Genomic DNA, 18,243 nt, shown 5'->3' on the forward strand with positions numbered 1-18,243 from the left:
CACTAAATGGCAATGAAACATGGTGTTCGTCATAGGGGGTGCTGTACATTGTTTATTTATGAGGCAGAAAATGTCTCAAGGACCGCAAATGTTTCCTTCTAGCCTGTCATGATTACCAGGCATTGTCTAAACCAGGAGTGATTCTAGGAGAAGCCAAGTAGCCAGATTCTTTTCTTTGACAATTATTGATACTTTATCCTAGACTACGCAATGATCATATGTCTTCTCGGGGTCCACAATCATGTTACACTGATGTTTATTGTTTCTTATATCCTGCGTTTTGCTCTTTTAATCTCTAAGCAAACCTTTTGTTTCTCGAATGCAGGCGCTATTGCAGTGACCCCATGGGATCTTATATATAACACCAGGCAAATTCTGATATCATCGCTTGTCTTTTACATTGATAAGCTTGTTGCGCATTTTGCTTGTTGGTCCGTGAGCAACCAAGAGATCATGCCTAGCAAATACTATTGCTAGAGCCTCACTAATGCCTTTTGTATAAGGGATACCAGCACGGTAACGAAATGTTCTACGGGACTTGGGATCACGCTAAAGGACGTTGCAGCTCCTGATGCACTATCTTCAATTCTTTGACCATGTCATCTTTGTTTGAGCTCATTTGTATGACTGACGTAATCAAATATGATACAGTAAAACCTCATTAATTTGACTCTCGTTAATACAGAAAATTGGATAACTACTCATCCTCTGGTCCCAGCAGGCATTACTTAATGCCTTTCACAGCAGGTATTACTTAATGCAGTCATATTCTCAATAATTCGGACACATTTGGTCGCACCTCAGTTTATTCAGACAACGCTCAGAGCTTGGCGCGTGAATTTCAGCAAACTCTGCATAGACAGGTACAGGTGGCACATGTAAGACAAACATTTATTATTGAAAAAATAAACATCAAAGAACACAACTAAAGAAAAACAATGTTTAGCATGAGTTAATTACACACATTCCCCAAAGCCCTCAGATATGATGCATTTGTGGCGAAACGAGGCAGCGCCGCTTCTGCGTCTGTGCGCCGCATCGATGCTTCTGAAATTGAGCGCCGGTGAAGATAAGAACACTCTCGCCAACAGAAGCTAGATAAAACATGTGCGCACACCAAAGGGGATCAGTTTCTGTAATGTGTTTTAACTGGAAGCAAAAAGCCATGCTTTCCCACATCTGGTGACCCGAAAACCGAACCTACTGTACCACCATGTCCAACCAGGGAGCCCTTGCCGCTCTTCCCCAACAAGTGCAACAACTTCAACATCAACTGCAGGCCCTGTACCAGATGATTCAGAACCAAGAACAGCAACTTCAGAAACAGCAGCAGTGCATCCAAAACGATTCCGCACAGCCCCACTCGGGCCACGTCCCTCAAAGCTTCGCTCCTGCAGTCGCTGTCAGCGCAGGCGCTGCTACTACTGTGGCCATCGTTGACCCGGACGTCTGTAGTGTTGCCGTAAAGCTTCCACCGTTTTGGGCAGACTCACCGGAAGTATGGTTTGCACAAGTAGAGGCGCAGTTTTCTCTGGTACGTATCACCCAGGATCGTCCATCTGTACTCTCGCTACGCGACTGAGCTTCGCGACATGCTTGCAAGTCCTCTGGCTGACGATTGTTACCTGCACCTGAAGAGAGAACTGATCCGACGGCTTTCACCCTCAGAAGACCAGAAAGAGCGTCAACTACTTCAGCACGAAGAGCTTGGTGACCGCACGCCATGGCACTTCCTGCGCCATATGCGTGTCCTCGCAGGCAACATGCAGGCAACATGCAGGCAACTCCCTTCCCTTAACCATCTGGCTTCAGCACCTACCATCACATGCACAGGCCATCCTCCAGGTTCAGCCGAATGTACCGCTGGACCAGCTTGCCCGGATGACGGACCGATTCGTCAAAGTCTCTCTACCATCGCTACCACTCATTGTCCATGCCGTCGGTGCCCCACAGCCCACTCCCAAGCTCGGGCACCCTATCAGTGACATCACCTGTCAGCTGAACTTGATTCAGAAGCACCTGGATCAGCGCCCGCAGGCAGTCCCTGCAACTGCTCCCAAAGCCACTACTGCTGCTACCATCGTCACTTTGGTGACAAGGCCCGGAAATGTCAACCACCTTGTTCAGCCGAATGTCAGGGAGACTTCAATGGCAGCCCGTGGAGACGGCCACGAGCTGCCAATTTGGAAGCTGTCGCGTTTTTGTCACCGACCAAGTCACTAAGCGGCGGTTCCTCATCGACTGCCGTTCCTTCATCTGCTGCTTTCCGCAAGCCTTCCTACATAACAAAACGCCCTTGAATGTCCCTTGAGCTAAGTGCAGCAAATCACTCAAGCGTTAAGACCTACGGGTCGCTCCGCCTTAACATCCACCTCAAAAATCTACAACGCTCATTTCCATGGAATTTCGTCATTGCAGAGCCAATCATCGGGTCCAGCTTCTTGGCTTACTACAATCTCCTACCAGACTGCCAACATGACCGACTTATTGATGCTTGAACAGGTCTCTTCTCGCAGGGCCAGTGTACGAGCACCCAGCAGCTCAGCATTAAGGTGTTTGCCGTCCAAAATCAATCGCCGTACCATGCCATCCTTGCAGAATTTCCCAACCTGACTCGACCTAGTAGGCGCCCTCGAGAGGTCCACCAAACAACCTCCTTCTACATCCGTAGTACTCCCGGCCCGCTGGGCTTCTGATACACCCGTCATCCAGCTCTGGACCGCCTGTGAATCGTCCAAGCCAAGTTTGAAGCCATGCTCCACGAAGGAATTGCCTGCGGGTTCGGAGGGACCTTACGCCTCACAGCTTCATCTGGTGCCAAAGAAGACCGATGGCTGGCGACCCAGTGGAGATTATCGCACCCTCAACACCTGCACCATCCCCGACAGGTACCCCTTCTGTCACATACAGAATTTTGCCCACCACTTACATAGCAGCACCATTTTCTCAGTTGGTGGCCTTGAAAGGCCTACACGCAAATTCCTATCAACCCAGAGGACGTCCCGAAGTCCGCAATCATCCCCCCTTTGGCTTATTTGAATTCCCTTTCATGAGTTTCGGCCTCCACAATGTGGGACAAACCTTCCTGCGCTTCATCGATGATGTTGTCCGCGGCTTACACTTTTGCGTTGTCTACCTAGACAACATTCTGGTCTTCTCTTCCAATGAAGAGGACCGCTACCAGCACCTTCAGCAACTTTTCCAGCATCTCGACGACAATGGCTTACTCATCAACATCCACAAGAGCACGCTCAGTGCCCCCGTCACCTTCCTTGGCCATCAAATCTCTTCAGAAGGGACTAGATCCTTGTCTGACCACATCCTCAACCTTAAAAACTACACTCGGCCTACCACAGCATGCTCAACTTTTACAGATGCTTCATGCCTAAGCAGTCACATGTCAGTCCCCTCTCCACAACATGGTGGCTGGCTTATGAGGCAACCAATCTGTCACTTGGACACGACCTTTAACACAAGCGTTCAAAGACTGCAATACTGCTCTCTGCAGCGCCTTTCTGCTCTCTCATCCCAAGCCAGAGGCTCTCTTGGGGCTCTTCACTGATGCCTTTAGCACCACCGTTGGAGCCTCCCTTGTGCAACATGTGGACAAAAAGTGGTGCCCATTGGCGTTCTTTTCCAAGAAACTTTCCAGACCTAAGACGGCCTCTTCCTTTGGCAGCATCGCCGATGCAACTTCAGCCCCTGTGGAGACGACCTGGCCAGCCTACTACAGAGAGCTTCTTGCCATCTACGAAGCGGCCCAGCACTTTTACTGCATCCTCGAGGCACAGCACTGCACCATCTACACCAACCACAAACTTATTACCTACGCCTTCTTCCAATGCCACGAAAAACTTCCTCCAGTACAGCAGAGCCAACTGTCCTTCATCACCCAGTTTACCACAGACATCCGACACATCAGTGGGATAGATAATGTGGTTGCCGATGCACTCTCCCACGTCTCCGCTGTTGAGTTGCTACCCGTGATGATTTACGACCTCGTAGACGCTCAGAAAATGTACACCGAACTGCAGCAGATCCTCAAGAATGGCTCTTCTCTTCAACTTCAACAAGTTGCCATCTCTGGGTCGACTTACACTCTCTACTGTGACACATCCACCAGACAAGCGAGACCATATGTGCCTTCTCTGCATTGTCGCAGCCTTTTCAACCAGTTACACAACCTCAGCCATCCCGGCATTTGTGCTTCTGCACGTCTTGTGACTGACCGTTACGTTTGGCCCTCAATGCAGCGTGACTGCCGCATCTGGGCATGCGCATGCATCCAATGCCAATACACCAAAATCACCCAGCACATCACTTAGCCTCTCTGGGCATTTCTCCTGCCATCAGAATGGTTTCAACACGGCCACATCGACATTATTGGCCCCCTCCCACCAGCCGGACCTTAGTGCTATTGCCTCACCGCCATTTATCGTTACACTCGATGGCTCGAGGTATGGCCTCTCGAAAGAATTGCTGCAGAAGAAGTTGCCTTGGCTTTCTTCTCCAGCTGCATTTCCCACTTCGGCGCTCCTCGTCGATCTGATCGTCGAACTGATCAAGGGCGGCAATTCGAATCTCAACTCTTCAGGCTCCTTGGGCTCTCCACCAGGTTGAAGCGTTTACGGACCACCAGTTATCACCCTTGCACCAACAAGATGATTGAGCGCTTCCACCGACAGCTCAAGGCAGCCATCATGTGCCACTCTAACTCAACCTGGCTTGAGGCTCTCCCAGCCGTCGGTCTTGGTCTGCGTGCTGCTTTCAAACCAGACATTCAGGCGACGCCCGCTGAACTTGCCTACGGGGAACCGCTTCACCTACTTGGGGAATTTCTCTTCGATTCAACACCCGACGTCACCAGTTCAGACCCGACAGATTTTGTCATGTGGCTCCGTCGCACAATGGGCACCCTGTGCCCATTACCAGTGGCACATCACGCCAAGCTGACTCCGTTCGTCTTTAAGGACTTGGCAACATGCTTACAAGCCTTCCTATGCAACGAAACTCTATGCGCACCCTTTCAACCACCTTACTCCTGACCATACCGAGTCATTCGTCTTGACGACAAGACATTCACCCTGCAAATTAACGGGAAGGACGTTTGCGTCTCCATCGACCGACTGAAGCCGTTATACATCTTCTGCGACGAGACTCCAAATTCCTGTGCACCCCCCACCCCCCCAATCCATCCACAACAGCTTCTGACACTTCGGCCCATGTCCTACACAACCTTCTTTGGACGCCAGGTTAGGTTCACCAACTCTCTTCAACCCCGAGGGCTCCTCTCTGCGGGGGGGATGGTGTGGTGAAATGGTGCAGCGCCACATCAGCGCTTCTCAAAATGAGCGCCAATGAAGATAAGAACACTCTCGCCAACAGAAGCTAGATAAACCATGCATGCACCCCGAAGGGGATCAGTTTCAGTAATGTGTTTCGACTGTAAGCAAAACGCTGTGCTTTCTCACACATTGATAAGCCCAAAATATTTACCTTGAGTCCACCAGCATTGCCGCATTGTCACTGCTTCCAACGAATAGTCATTGGGCCCGCCAGTGCATCTGGGATTCAATGTCGCTTTCTCGACCATTCGGTCCACTGTTGGTCTGGCCAGAAGGTCAGGACAGTGGGGTGACCGAGGTGCCTGACTTGCCCGGCCGACTCTGCTAGCCTGTGGATCGTAGCCGCAGAGACTCTCAGAAACAGCTCTGTCAGCCTGTAGCTGAAGTACCCAGTGGGGGCATGCCTGCTAATCTCACGGTTCGCAGCTGCAGAAGCTGAAGCCCTGTTTTCCAACTTGAAATTGAATGTGATGAAAAATAAATTCGAAAGTGACCACCTCTAAACTTAGTAACTAGCCATTACTGATTAGAAACTTTTTAGGAATCGACTTCTATATCGTAAGATTTTATCTCTGAATTTACTGTAGACAACACAGTAGCTTATTTTAGTGCCTATATCATTGATGCAGCAGAGAAATGCATTCCACAAACTAGTGGTCGCTAGTGGTGAAGTGCCTAGCGACACATTGCAAACGATCATGAAACACGTTAATAATATAGAAGCATATGTACCGGGGCACGTGCACCATTCAGCACATGATGACGTGCGCTTGTGGCATAGGAAAATAATAAAGCAAGAAGAAAGTAGCGAATTGAGGAATGCTGTATAAGAGTAGGCAGTGAACCCGCAAATAATGTGTGGCACAAGCAGCCAACAGAAGGGAAGAGACCACGTTGGCAGAGCAGGCAGTTGAGAAGCGGAGCAGACATGTTGTCTTGGGTTGCGCGTCAACATTCGGGAGGCTCACAGCTGTCAGAGACACCCAGTCAAGCGCCAAAACACGAAGGGACCTGTAAATGACACGTCTTCTGCTCCGGTCAGCCAGATGACGAACAAGACTGAGAGCTGGCTTGCCATCTTCGCTCGTGCAGTTCATCAAGTGGCGCACCACGCCAGCTTCGTGGGACGCCAGTCAAAGTGCGAGTGTGCTGTGGTAGTCAGTCTGAATGCTTTGTGGGCGTTCTTGAACGAAGCATGAAGTCGTAGGTGTCTATGGAGGTGGCGGTGATGGACAGTCTCACCGAAGTCGCAGAAAGAAAGAGGCTCTCGAACCCAAGGAGTTGAGAGGGAAACCGCTTCATGTCAGTCAAGCCCTTCGCGCACCGCATCCCAAATCACTGACGTGAGGTCCGATGGAGTTGGGACTACATCAACACCGGCAACGTTAGGCTGAACTTTGTTGTGATACGCCGAGCTTTCAAGGCTTCAAGTGTGCAGCAGTGCTGAACGACATCACTTACGGACTCCAGACTGTCTTTTCCAATGAGGAATTGGTACATGTCTTCGGCAATCCCTTTTAGAAGATGACCAGCTTTGTCTTCTTCTGTCATCCGAGGATCCAGGGCCGTGCACAACTTGAGCACTTCCTCGATGTATGCCACGCCGGTTTCGCCAGGAACTTGGGCTCGCTGCATTAGCGTTTGCTCTGCACACTTCTTTTTAGCTGCTGGATCACCAAAGTACTTCTTGGTTTCATCTATGAACTTCTCCCATGTGGTCATGGTTTTCAAGCCACACAGACGCAGTTCTCTTGAGGAAGAAGGCAACTATGGTAACAAGCAGGGCAGTGGGATTCCAGCCACGGAACAGACTTGCTTGTTGGTAAACGTTAAGCCATCTGTCCATGTCTTTCCTGGCTTTCCTAGCAAAGTTTCGTGGCACGATGTAGGGCTTCTATGGGACGCGAGAAGATGGTGGTGGGTTGTCGCCATCGGAAGCCATTTCTGGTGGCAGACGAACAATTCAGCAACTGCATTGAAGCTCCACAGGTTGTGCCTTTGTGGTCAGTTCATAGTCGTTTTCCAGGGGCGCCGCTGTTTTGTCCCACACCTCCACCAAAACTGTCACAATGGGGTGTGTTTATATTTAAAGGTGAATTGATGAAAAGGGAAGAAGGGTTGCTGTGTTGACACCGAGTCGCTCCAAAGACAAGTGCACTTCATCCTCCTCTTCTTCCATCCTTGCTGTCGCTTTAGCGTAACAACCTTTTTCTTAAATATTTAAATAAGTGCTGCTATAGAATATATTGCAGTTCACTTTAATGAAATTATAATGTAATGTAATGAAGTGCGATATTTTACAATTTTGACATATCAAGCTATTACTGTGAATATTTTTTACAAATATCTTGTCATGTTTCCCCAATTTTTTTTTTATGTGCACTCAACATTCAATTTACGAAATTAAGAAATTTGCGGGTGCTAGTTGGAATCAGTTGGCGCAGGACAGGAGTAATTGGAGATCGCAGGGAGAGGCCTTCGTCCTGCAGTGGACATAAAAGATGATGATGATGATGATGATGATGATGATCCGTGAAGATTTGCAGAAACTTGGACTGTTCGAAAAGCTAAATGCATGTCTTTTACTGCCATATTGCATATGCTTGACCACAATGTACACGCAAAATGGCGATCAAGTAATACATTGGAGCAAGCAGCAGGACAGTTGGCAGCAACCAGTTGCATAGCCAGGGCTGCAATTTTGTAGCGATGCTTCTTCCCGATGCTAATGCCTTTTGGCACTTTTCACGTTCAAGAGTGGCTGCGTTCGACACTCTGCCTTGGGAGGAGAGTCTCTTGACTACTCACGAACGTGAAGAGGGCGAAAGGCATTAGCATCTGGAAAAGGCACCACTACAAAATAGTGGCCCAGAAATTTGTTTGGGGGGGGGGGGGGGGGGGACAACCGCCACTTTCTCACGCTCTCTCTCTCTCTCAATACACACACACACACATGTGCAGGGTGACCCAGTTAACTCGTACCAAGATTTAAAAAAAACCCAAGAGCTCTAGAGAAATCGTACCGACTGCATAGTAGGAGGAGTCGTATGTACTTATAGCCAGTATTTTTTTCATCACGAAGTATTAATTGGTTAATAGCTGTTAATTAGCAAACTTTTTAATTATTGCTTGAATCACAAACATATTAATTACAATGTTGTAGGGCACCTTAAATAACCTACACACACACACACACACACACACACACACAAACATACATACATACATACATACATACATACATACATACATACATACATACATACATACATATATTTAAGAATGATGACAGTAAAAAAATTTAAATTTCGTTTATGAACTGATGCATTTATTAATGTATGTCGTTACCTAGCTGGTACATGACTTGGAAAAATGATCAGTGCTAAAAATGGGGCGTTGCAAAAACAAGACGGTGCACTACCCAGTGTTGTGACTTCGGGGTGGAGGACGAAAGACAGACTCTTTCAGCAGATGAAGAAGAAACGAAAAACTTTATACAATATTTATAGATAGTGGATGATAGCGCACACGTAGCAGTAAGAGCGCATCAGATTGACTGGGCGGCTACAAGTGACTCTCTCTTCTCACAATGGCCCAGTTCTCCCTTAAATCCCTTCGGCGACTCCTTGTCAGCAGGAACCAGTTTGGTGACTCCTCGTCGGCAGGAACCAGGTGGGGCAGGGTGATGACGTCGCCCGCGTCGAATTCTTGATTCGTCGCGGAGATGGCTGGGCGCTTCTTGAAGTTGCCTGCCGTGTCGAATTCTTGATTCGTCGTGGAGAAGTGGGAGCTCTTGTTGCTTCGACGATATGCATGTGGTGCACGTAGCATGGCAGCTCCCGTCGCCTCGATGATAGGCACGTGGCATGGCACAACAGCATCCCCGCCTCCAGATAATACATCCAGAAGTCGAGCTGTTCGATGCAGCTCGATGTATGCGATGTGCTGATTGAGTGAAGTCGTTGATGCGGTTAAGGAAATGACTTTTCCACCGTTTCATCTGCTGGTCTTTCCTTTGCTTGGATCTGAGAAAGCTCATGGAGTGACCGAAAATCAACGCCAACCACTTCAGTAAAAGTGAGCACCCTCCCAATGCTCTCCACAACACCAGACCAAACTCCATGAAAGCAAACGCTCTAACCTCCTCTGTGCTTTCAACAGCACCATTACGGTTATTGTACTAAACCCGAAACACACACCCAATAAAGAGCCCGGGATACAGACCTCCACAAATAGTGCTCTCAGAGAAGACACATTCAAAGAGAATAAACAGCTAAAGAATAGATTGCAAAGAAATTCCTAACAATCATTCTGGTAGGAAAGACGCAGCTGAGGTGATCAAAGAAAGTTTATATTTTGCCCTGTCTCATTCCGAGTGAAATTCTGGTACTTGTTGGATTTACCAACTTGCTGACATGCGTCGCATGACTGAACAAGTGTTTCAACCTCTTTCCAGCATCCTGGCCAATAGAAATCTTGCGCTAGCCTAGCCTTTGTCTTCTTGATACCGAAGTGACCCGCCCAAGCATTCCCATGCACTAACTCTAAAAGCGGTGGTCGGTACTTCTCTGGCACAAATAGTTGGTTGTATGTCCAACCCTTGAAATCCTGATATTTCCGGTACTTGAAACCTGACCGGTGTAGAACGAGATGTTCTTTCTAGCCACTCCTTCATTAACATTAGCCTGCAACACAGTTAGCGAAGGATCACTTTTCTGTGCCACAATAAGCACCTCTCGGTCAACCCTACTAAGCTGCTCCCAGCAAAAGGATGCTGGACTAAGCAGTGAACCTTCCACTTCAGCCCTAGGCACCCCGTTTCCCAGAGTCTCGAAAGGCTCCTCACCCACTATCACTGATTCGGTAATTGATCCCTTACAAATCTGAGTCATTTGCTTTTCATCAGCCATATTATCTCCCAGCCTAGACTGCCGCTGTGAGGACATTACCTTGTCAGTTTCCTCGTTTGAAGATGGGCTTTCACGTTTCTTTGAGAGGGCGCGTGACCACGATCGCGTTAATGCCATGCAAGCAAGACTGGTATAGAACGACCAGCCCTCCTTTTCTAAAAGCTGCTCCAATTTGTTCAAAAAAAAAAGATAATGAAAAGTGTTTGGGTAAACTTGGAATCAGGGCTGCCACGTTTGCAACCTTCCAACAGCGCCCTCGAGGGTTACTCTGGCAACTGGCAAACACGCGCTCTGCTCTTCTGCAATTTGTCTGATCCAGACGCATTCCCCTTTATAGTCCCCGGGAGAAACACAGGACGGATGTGTAACATCTATGGTGGCGGCGGAATCGTGAAGTGCCCTGCACATTTTCCCGTTTACCACAACATCCTGCATATTGGCGGTGAGGAGTTACGGAGTCGCCATCTGTCGGAAGCACCTCCCTTGCGTAGTATGAGGGATCACACGGCGCGCTCCTCATAGGTTTCGCTTACGGCACTCAATAAAAACACCATGCGGCAGCCCTCCTGGACATTTATGTAAGTACTCTCAAAACGAGTGAAGCTTTTGACTGTCGATATAATAATCTTGGGGAAACTGAAAGCACAGAATCGTTTACAGATGCCATCTCTTTACCAAATGTCTACAGTAAACGCCACTGCGTGGGGTCGCCACGATGGAGTTTCCTGAACCGGCTTCTTGCATGAAAAGTAGGCAAACACTGAGAGTAAACCATGTTAAATATGTTCTTATAGTGGGTTGTCTGTATAACCAAATGGAGCATAACAGAATGAATCCTCACTGCAGCGATTGCACGGGTGCGCAGCGACCGACTGTGCATCTGCGTGCATGCCCGCACACAATGTTTGAATTTCGCTGTGAGCACATTTTCGCACTGTGCCGCGAGCTTTAGGCCGCAGCATCTGAGCATTTGACAATACACTAGCAACCATTGTTGCGGGGACGGCATCAGAACTGTTCAAAAATAATTTCGTTATAGAGACTTCGATGCCTACGGCAACCATGATGTGCCGTCGCGACGATTCAATCTATTTTGTCTTCTAAGTTTTTGGACATGTCAATATTTTCTCAAGTTGCATCGCAGTATATGTTTATCGGTCTTCTCAGCGTGTGATTTCCCTCTGCTTGTTCGTAATCCAGTGCATTATATCATAACAGAAACATGACCATATCCCATGCCTTTTTTAATGTGCATCTTACTGCTCCCGTTCCAGTGGACTTGCCAGTATCTAGCACCATGTTCATAGACCAAACCGTCATGGAATTAACCGGGCAGTGGGCACGGGCAAGCGTCTCAGTACGGGTTTTCTGCTATTCACCGAGCATTCAGTCCTGGCGCCGTAGTAGAAATATTCCTCGCCTCTGTCCTTGCTGCATACCCGAGTTGCAGCCGATGGCTGTCTGCCGGTTCTAAGTTTCGTGAGCCAAGCTTCACGCAGCTCCTTGTCCTGCAGCTACGTGTGAATAAGGCTAAAGCCTGTTTCACATGCAAGCGATTGAGTGAATGGAGTGAACAGCGGCGCGGCACTGCGAAGCTTTTCGCGAGGTTTCGTTTCACACGCATTGCCGCCGCGCGTTTTCTGCCGCTGCGAATGTCAGTGTTGCTGGCAAAAAAGACGGGACTTTCAGCCAGTTTCGGTAGTTTGCGACTACCAATATAAGTATGGCTTTGTCCCTGCCGCTCAAATCTTTATTTTATAAATACATATCCTGCGCTTAGCAATTATCAATTCGTTGAAAAGCTCTCTTGGCATGTCGCCCGTACCACGTGTAGCAAGTAAATAAACATCCTCCTATGCGCAGGCTTTCCCCCACTAGTCCTCCACTGGTCACGTGTCGAGACGGGCCGTGCGGAAGTGGTGCTGCCGCTCTGCCGCTGCGACGAAATTCCAACTTGCCCGAACCTCGCCGCTCCCACAGCTAGTGCTGCCGTCGCCACTCGAAATAGCTTTCTGCAGCGCGGCGGCAGGATTCGCGAGCATTTTCGCTTGCATGTGAAACAGGCTTAACACTGGGCTCCGTTGCGTACGTCGGCCACTGCGGCACTTAGCAGTAGCCTACCAAGCTGCACGCCTCCTCCAAAGGCAGCCACTACCTATTATAGTACTTTCAAATGTTCTCAAGCAGACACCCAAGGCGGTAAAGCCTAACCACTTAATCAGATCCGCAGCGCAGCTGGGACTTTAAACTTTCGTTTTCACCTCACTTCGGCGCCTTCGAAGCAGCCAACGCGGCTGCTGTGTCCACGTGGTCCCTCATGCCATGTCACGCCGATGGTGGTGCCAGCTCATCCAGTGATGGAGCTCGAGGCCAATATGCAATTTGAGGAAATATGGCCTTCCTTGTTGCAATGGAAGTAGATAATTGGTCTCCGGGCCTCGAACACGTGCTCCACGTCTGCCTTAGCTTTAGCGGCCCCAGCCGACTGGGCTTTCTCTGCTAGCCCTTCCATCGCCACCTCAGCCTTAGTCGATACTCCTTTGCTGAACTCGTGGCTCGTAGATGATTTCTTATTCGGCAAAATTTGGCCACGAGGGGAAAACTGCTTTACAGAATAGTCCTTTTTTTCTAGCCTATCTTCCTGAATAGGTTTTTCTTGGCAGTTTCAGCATGTGTAATATTCCTCCACGAGCTGTGCTGCCTACTCTAGGTGTACCTCTGAGAGTCCGTCCTGCAGCCAGTCTAACTTCCTCTGGAAGAACTTGGTAAAACTGCTCCAGTGCTATGCATTCAAGCACCTTGTCGTGGTTGCGATACGCTTCTGCACTGTTGAGCCACTCTTTTAAGTTTGTGGGTATCTCACCCGGGCTCTTGGGACAAAGGAACGACAACACAGTAGTGCAAACAATCACAAGGGCATTTATTGCACCTTTCATAGATCAATGCCAGCTAGCCGAGTTGCTATCTACAAAACATGCCGATGGGCGCGTGACAAATCTAGAAGTCCGACTCACTGCGACCGGATAGCGAGCGAATGTGTTCGCCCCATGTTGGAATCCAGTGCCTGGTCGTTCGCATGTACGGTCACGCGAATGGTGGCGCATTCGAAGGAGGCCACGCAAGACGGTCTCACAGAAGCATGGATCGGTGCATGCGCGGGACGTCTGCAGCGTTCGCCGACCCGCAGCGAAAGAGGAAGCACCTTCTCTTTTCCGCACTCAAGTAACCCCGCCGTGAGGTGGCTCAGCAGCGCAACACTCGCGCCATCTCTCGCACTGCGCTTCAACCACTCACTCCGACCGCCGCAAGCGCCAGGCCACGCGGCGAAGCCGCACTGCAGGAGACAGGAGCTATGCGGGAAACACGATATTGGGGGACGCGTGAGAGTCGCGCATCCCCACAGTTGCTAACACATTAAAGGCGAACTGCAATGGAATTTTCGATTGCCTAAGAAGCCCAGATAATTTAAACATGTAGCAGTCTCTGTGCAAAGTCTTACACTTTAAATACAGGTCAATTCGTCACAAGGTGCTAGCAAAAATCTGTTTTTCACACCAAAACTGAAAAAAGAAATGCCACCATTACTGCCCAGCAGAAGTGACGTACACTGAAGAATATGGAGAACCTGCGCCCGTGCTGTCTGCTTTCTTGCTTGTATTAGGTTCTAGTGTATCAGCAAACAGGTCCCGCATGTCTGCTAGCGACAGAGTTAGTATACTTTGTTAGCTGTTTCGTGCGCTGTGACATCGCCGTTGCGCCCCTGTGAAGCGCTTTTAATGCAAAGTATTCTCTAAGCCCACCTGGTTTTCTCTGTTTGGCTGTTTACATTCAACAGCAGGGCCTCGATGCATTCTGCCGTTACTCAAAGAAGAGCGCATTGGGGTGGCCAAGCTAAAGGTGCAGTATAGTCCGGCTTAACGCGGACGCAATCCACATGTGGTACAGTTATGCTACATTGGTGAAAATTGGACGCTCTACAGTCTAGTGTGGCTGATGCGGGAATTGAACATGTCCTATCACACGCCGGAGCAGCTGAAATAGACTACATCGCATACTAGCTTAGCTGACCAGCAGCATGCTGTTCAGGTTTTCAGGTTCACTGAAGTGAGCGTGTTGCACTTGCGCCTTCTACAAACAAAGAAGCGTTCCCTTGTTGTGCACTTGTCTGCTAGTGCTGTGGCAACAATTGATCGCGGCACTGCTGAAGGTCACGCTTAAAGTGCAGGGAAAAATTTTAGCTATCTTAGTGTCTCTGGCATGACGTATCCGACTTCCCCAGCTGCTGCCTGGCAAGCTGGAAGTGCCAAACTCGTCAACCAACCAGACCGGTCAGGCAACTACCACCATCTGCAGTAAAGGATTATAAGTAGCTGAGGCTTGGCATGGCCGGGCTAGAGGGGCTCGGTGCTAAATGTGCGAAAGCTGACGGCCAGAGAGACCAGACTGCGGCCATGATAAAGCTTTGCCTATTTCGCTCTGGCGGCATTGGATTCCTGCATAGCTTGCCGCTGCATCTACATCATAGCCACCGTGTCGCGTTCTCCTTCATGACAAATGCATCATGCAGTTCCTGCTCGTTTCTGGCACTGTGTCAGAAAGGATTTCATTCGTCTACTTCAACGCGTTCAATGTAGAGACACACAAATATCTTGAAGATGATGCATTACCACAAAAATCGCTCAAGAATATGGCCCTTACAATTTAACTTTGAACGTTACCTTTGGTTTTTATGTGCTATTGTAGCGTTTTCGAAGTGTTTGCCAAGCAAATCTTGATGGCTAAGTGACTGTGCTGTTTAAATGTAGCTTGTGCAGCTTCGTCAACTGCAGTTTACATGCTTTGTGAGAATCAGCTGGTCTGTGTTGCACTTGCCTGCTGCACCGCGGTGCACAATTTCGCTCTGAGAGTTGGGACAGGAAAGGTGTCGTAGGCCTTCCCCTACTCAGCGTTGTCTACTGTACAGCCATCGCTCATGCTCGAGTACATATTTGAGCACCTGATGGCCACACAATGCGTCGATATTCTTGTAACAGCTCAAATCACGAGCACAACAGAGAGAATGCATGCCAAGAGAGACGTGCCCGTCAACTCACAAATGATGAGCGAGCAGTGCACCTGGCTGCCCAGGTGCAACATGACGCAATTGAGAGATGAGTAGTTGTGTACAGTTCTTCAATACTTGCCATATTCGCATCGCTACCGCTAGGTGCTAGGTGCACGCGTCGTCTGCATAGGTGCTAGTAATACTTGGTAATAACAAAATTAGGCAGTTACCAGCCCTGCGGCTTTGCGAAGATTACTTTTAGGCTATACACTAGGCATTTATAGTCAATTTAGTCCAAGTGAAATTTCGTTGCAATTGCCCTCTAAGATTGGAAAAGCATCGAAAAATAAAATAAAAGTAAACGAACAGAGATAGGAAACATCTACATTCATGTGTGATTGGTAAAGGAGCACGAGAAACACAAAGAAGGGAGACATATATGTCCTTCTTTGTTTTAGATTTTGCGCTGCTTCACTAATCTACATGCATTAAGTACACAGCTGCGTTAACGTGTGCAGAAAAACAAGATAAACTGCTGGAGGAGTAGCGATTGCAAGCTTTTTTTCAGGGGTGCATTTGCTGCGTAAATAATTTGCACTTATCGTCTCCTTTATAGTACTAGCTTACATCATTAATGTGACCGGCCTCATGCAAGCCTTTCTCAACAGTAGATGCACGAAAGTGCATTTTCCAGATTACCATGTCCTTGAAACTGCAGTGTAATATCACTGGAAGCACCGTGTGTGCATTCTGCATCTTTGCCCCATCATCTGCATCACTTGCTGTGGCTCTTACTTCTGCCATTAGTGGCACTGTTCTCAAGGACACTGCCGGCGATTATGATTGCCTAGTGCCTATGGCACATATACGCAGCATTATGAAGATGCAGGATGCTGTGGTTCAAAACACAGTGCTATTTTGTGAACCATAATCTTGCGAGGGTGCTCTTGACTTAGCGCTTTCAATGCCTTATTTGCCAAGTTGTGGTGTCTTTCATGCAGAGAAACGGCCCATCTCCTTCGGTGGCCAGAGCTATGCACACTATGTGCTGTCGCAACCTCTGGATCGGCGCCTCTCCTTCTCAGTGATGCTGCGCACTCTGCAACCCAGTGGAACATTGCTGCACACCTCTGGGCCACGAGACTACGCCATTCTTGAGGCAGGTGCTATCCTTTGACAGCACCGAATTTGTGCAGCAGTAATCCTGCCAACGTGTGATCAAGAATCGCGCTGTACAAAACTTGGCCGGTCAACTTATTTACCGTCATAGTTGTTCCTTTGATGAGTCATCCCATGCCAAATCATGTCCTAGACTCATATCCGGTTTCTTTCTAAAAAACCTTATCAAAGTTCATCCTTGTAAATTACTTTTGGACAAACCTTTTTTCCTGTCTGTCTGCAATTTTATCATCACTGGGGTGGCCTAAAACCTATGTCGCAGAGAAATATTCTCAAAAATGCAGTCTCTTGTGGAACACTTTCAAAATCATCAAATTTTGAAAAAAAAACATTGTACTTTCGTGTTCAAGCTCACTAGGGGCTAAAAATTCTGTGGTTTTACGTGGCAAAACCAAAAATATGTTTATGAGGCATCGTAGTAGGAGTCTTCGGGTTAATTTTGACCACCTGGGGTCCTCTAACGGGCATCCATTGCACGGTTATTTACATTTCACCCCCATCTAAATGCAGCCGCCGCTGCCAAGGTTTGATCCCGCAGCTTATCAGTGCAATGCCAAAGTAACCCTGCTCTTGACGGTTGAATCATGGTGTCCCATAGTGACACTGCGACTACAAGAGGCACCAGGTTTCCCAATTAATTTTGTCCACTTGGGGCCCTAGCACACAAATATTTTTACAGTTTTTCCTCTTCAAAATGAGGCTGGAAATTGAACCTGCTATGTGGTGTTCAGCAGCAGCAGTAGAGCACTACAGCAGGTAGCTTGTTTTAGACAGGGCTGCTGACAAAGCACTACAGTGAATCTGACAAAAATGTATACTCTTTGACAAGAATATTATTCATTTTTGGCTAAGTCAGTGATATAAGTGTGTCAAGAAGGTATTGAACTTGGTGAACAAGTAGTTTTAAAGCAGTAGAGGTTTCATCATCAAACTATGTGCAAGCTGTTCAATGAGTCAACAGCACCTTTGGCTGTTGTCAGTTGTCAACAGCACCTTTGGCTCTTGTCAGTTGTCAACAGCCAAAGGTACTCTGTAAAACTTGTAGATTCTCATTAAAATTTCAAAAATGATTTGAGTTCACCATAAAGTCAACGACCGATTTTCTGGACGCCTGAGGGTTTGGACATGCCCGATAATTTGAGCACTTTCGCGACACAGCCACGTACCCCATGGTGTCATTGTATAAGAATGTCTGAAATTTCGGACTTCAAAACCCTTCGCCTTCTGATTTGCTGGACTTTTTGACATGACCACAGGTCCGAAAAAGCATTTTCAAAGCCACCACCACCGCCATTTTTATTATCTTGCCACCTCAAACAGGCGCTCTCCCACGCTGATCTGCTGGCACTCATAGTCACCAATGTGGCAACACTAGGCCTCCCTGCTTCGACGTTCGCTACCAAGCTTCTTGCTGTATGGTACCATGTTTTTCATTGAAATAATTCAAAGCAATGGTGCTGACTCCGCCTTTGTAAACCTCGTCAGTGGCTTTGAAGCTTGGAAAGCATGTTGCGTTGCATAATGCCACTCTCCGACAGTCAGCTTCGTCTTAATATAGTAGTGTTACACGATGAAGCATATCAAGAGGGGGAAGGTGCAATTGTTATGGGACACAGTGTGTATTCCAGGCACATACCCAGGATTGTTTTTTTTCGGGGGGGCAACACAAGGTAATTTTCATATGCAAATGAAAGTGGGTGTATCTTTACTAGTACAAATGTGAATAATGCCCACCGTTCATCATAAAGATGCGCAAACCCGCAAA

At 48.1% G+C, this 18,243-nt stretch overlaps 2 protein-coding genes across 3 annotated transcripts in view; both read left to right on the plus strand.

Moving 5' to 3' along the window:
• Positions 1–18,243, plus strand: part of LOC135919943 (fat-like cadherin-related tumor suppressor homolog) — a 375,972-nt gene that overhangs the window by 315,139 nt on the left and 42,590 nt on the right. For both annotated transcript variants that reach the window (XM_065453965.2, XM_065453966.2), the window contains exon 31: positions 16,301–16,458. In XM_065453965.2, the coding sequence (XP_065310037.2) occupies positions 16,301–16,458 (158 nt within the window). The remainder of the gene's footprint in view (positions 1–16,300; positions 16,459–18,243) is intronic.
• Positions 1–18,243, plus strand: part of rept (RuvB-like helicase 2 rept) — a 206,377-nt gene that overhangs the window by 58,289 nt on the left and 129,845 nt on the right. The gene's annotated exons all lie outside the window — the stretch shown is intronic.

Source organism: Dermacentor albipictus, chromosome 3, assembly GCF_038994185.2.
Source record: "Dermacentor albipictus isolate Rhodes 1998 colony chromosome 3, USDA_Dalb.pri_finalv2, whole genome shotgun sequence".
NCBI lineage: Eukaryota > Metazoa > Arthropoda > Arachnida > Ixodida > Ixodidae > Dermacentor > Dermacentor albipictus.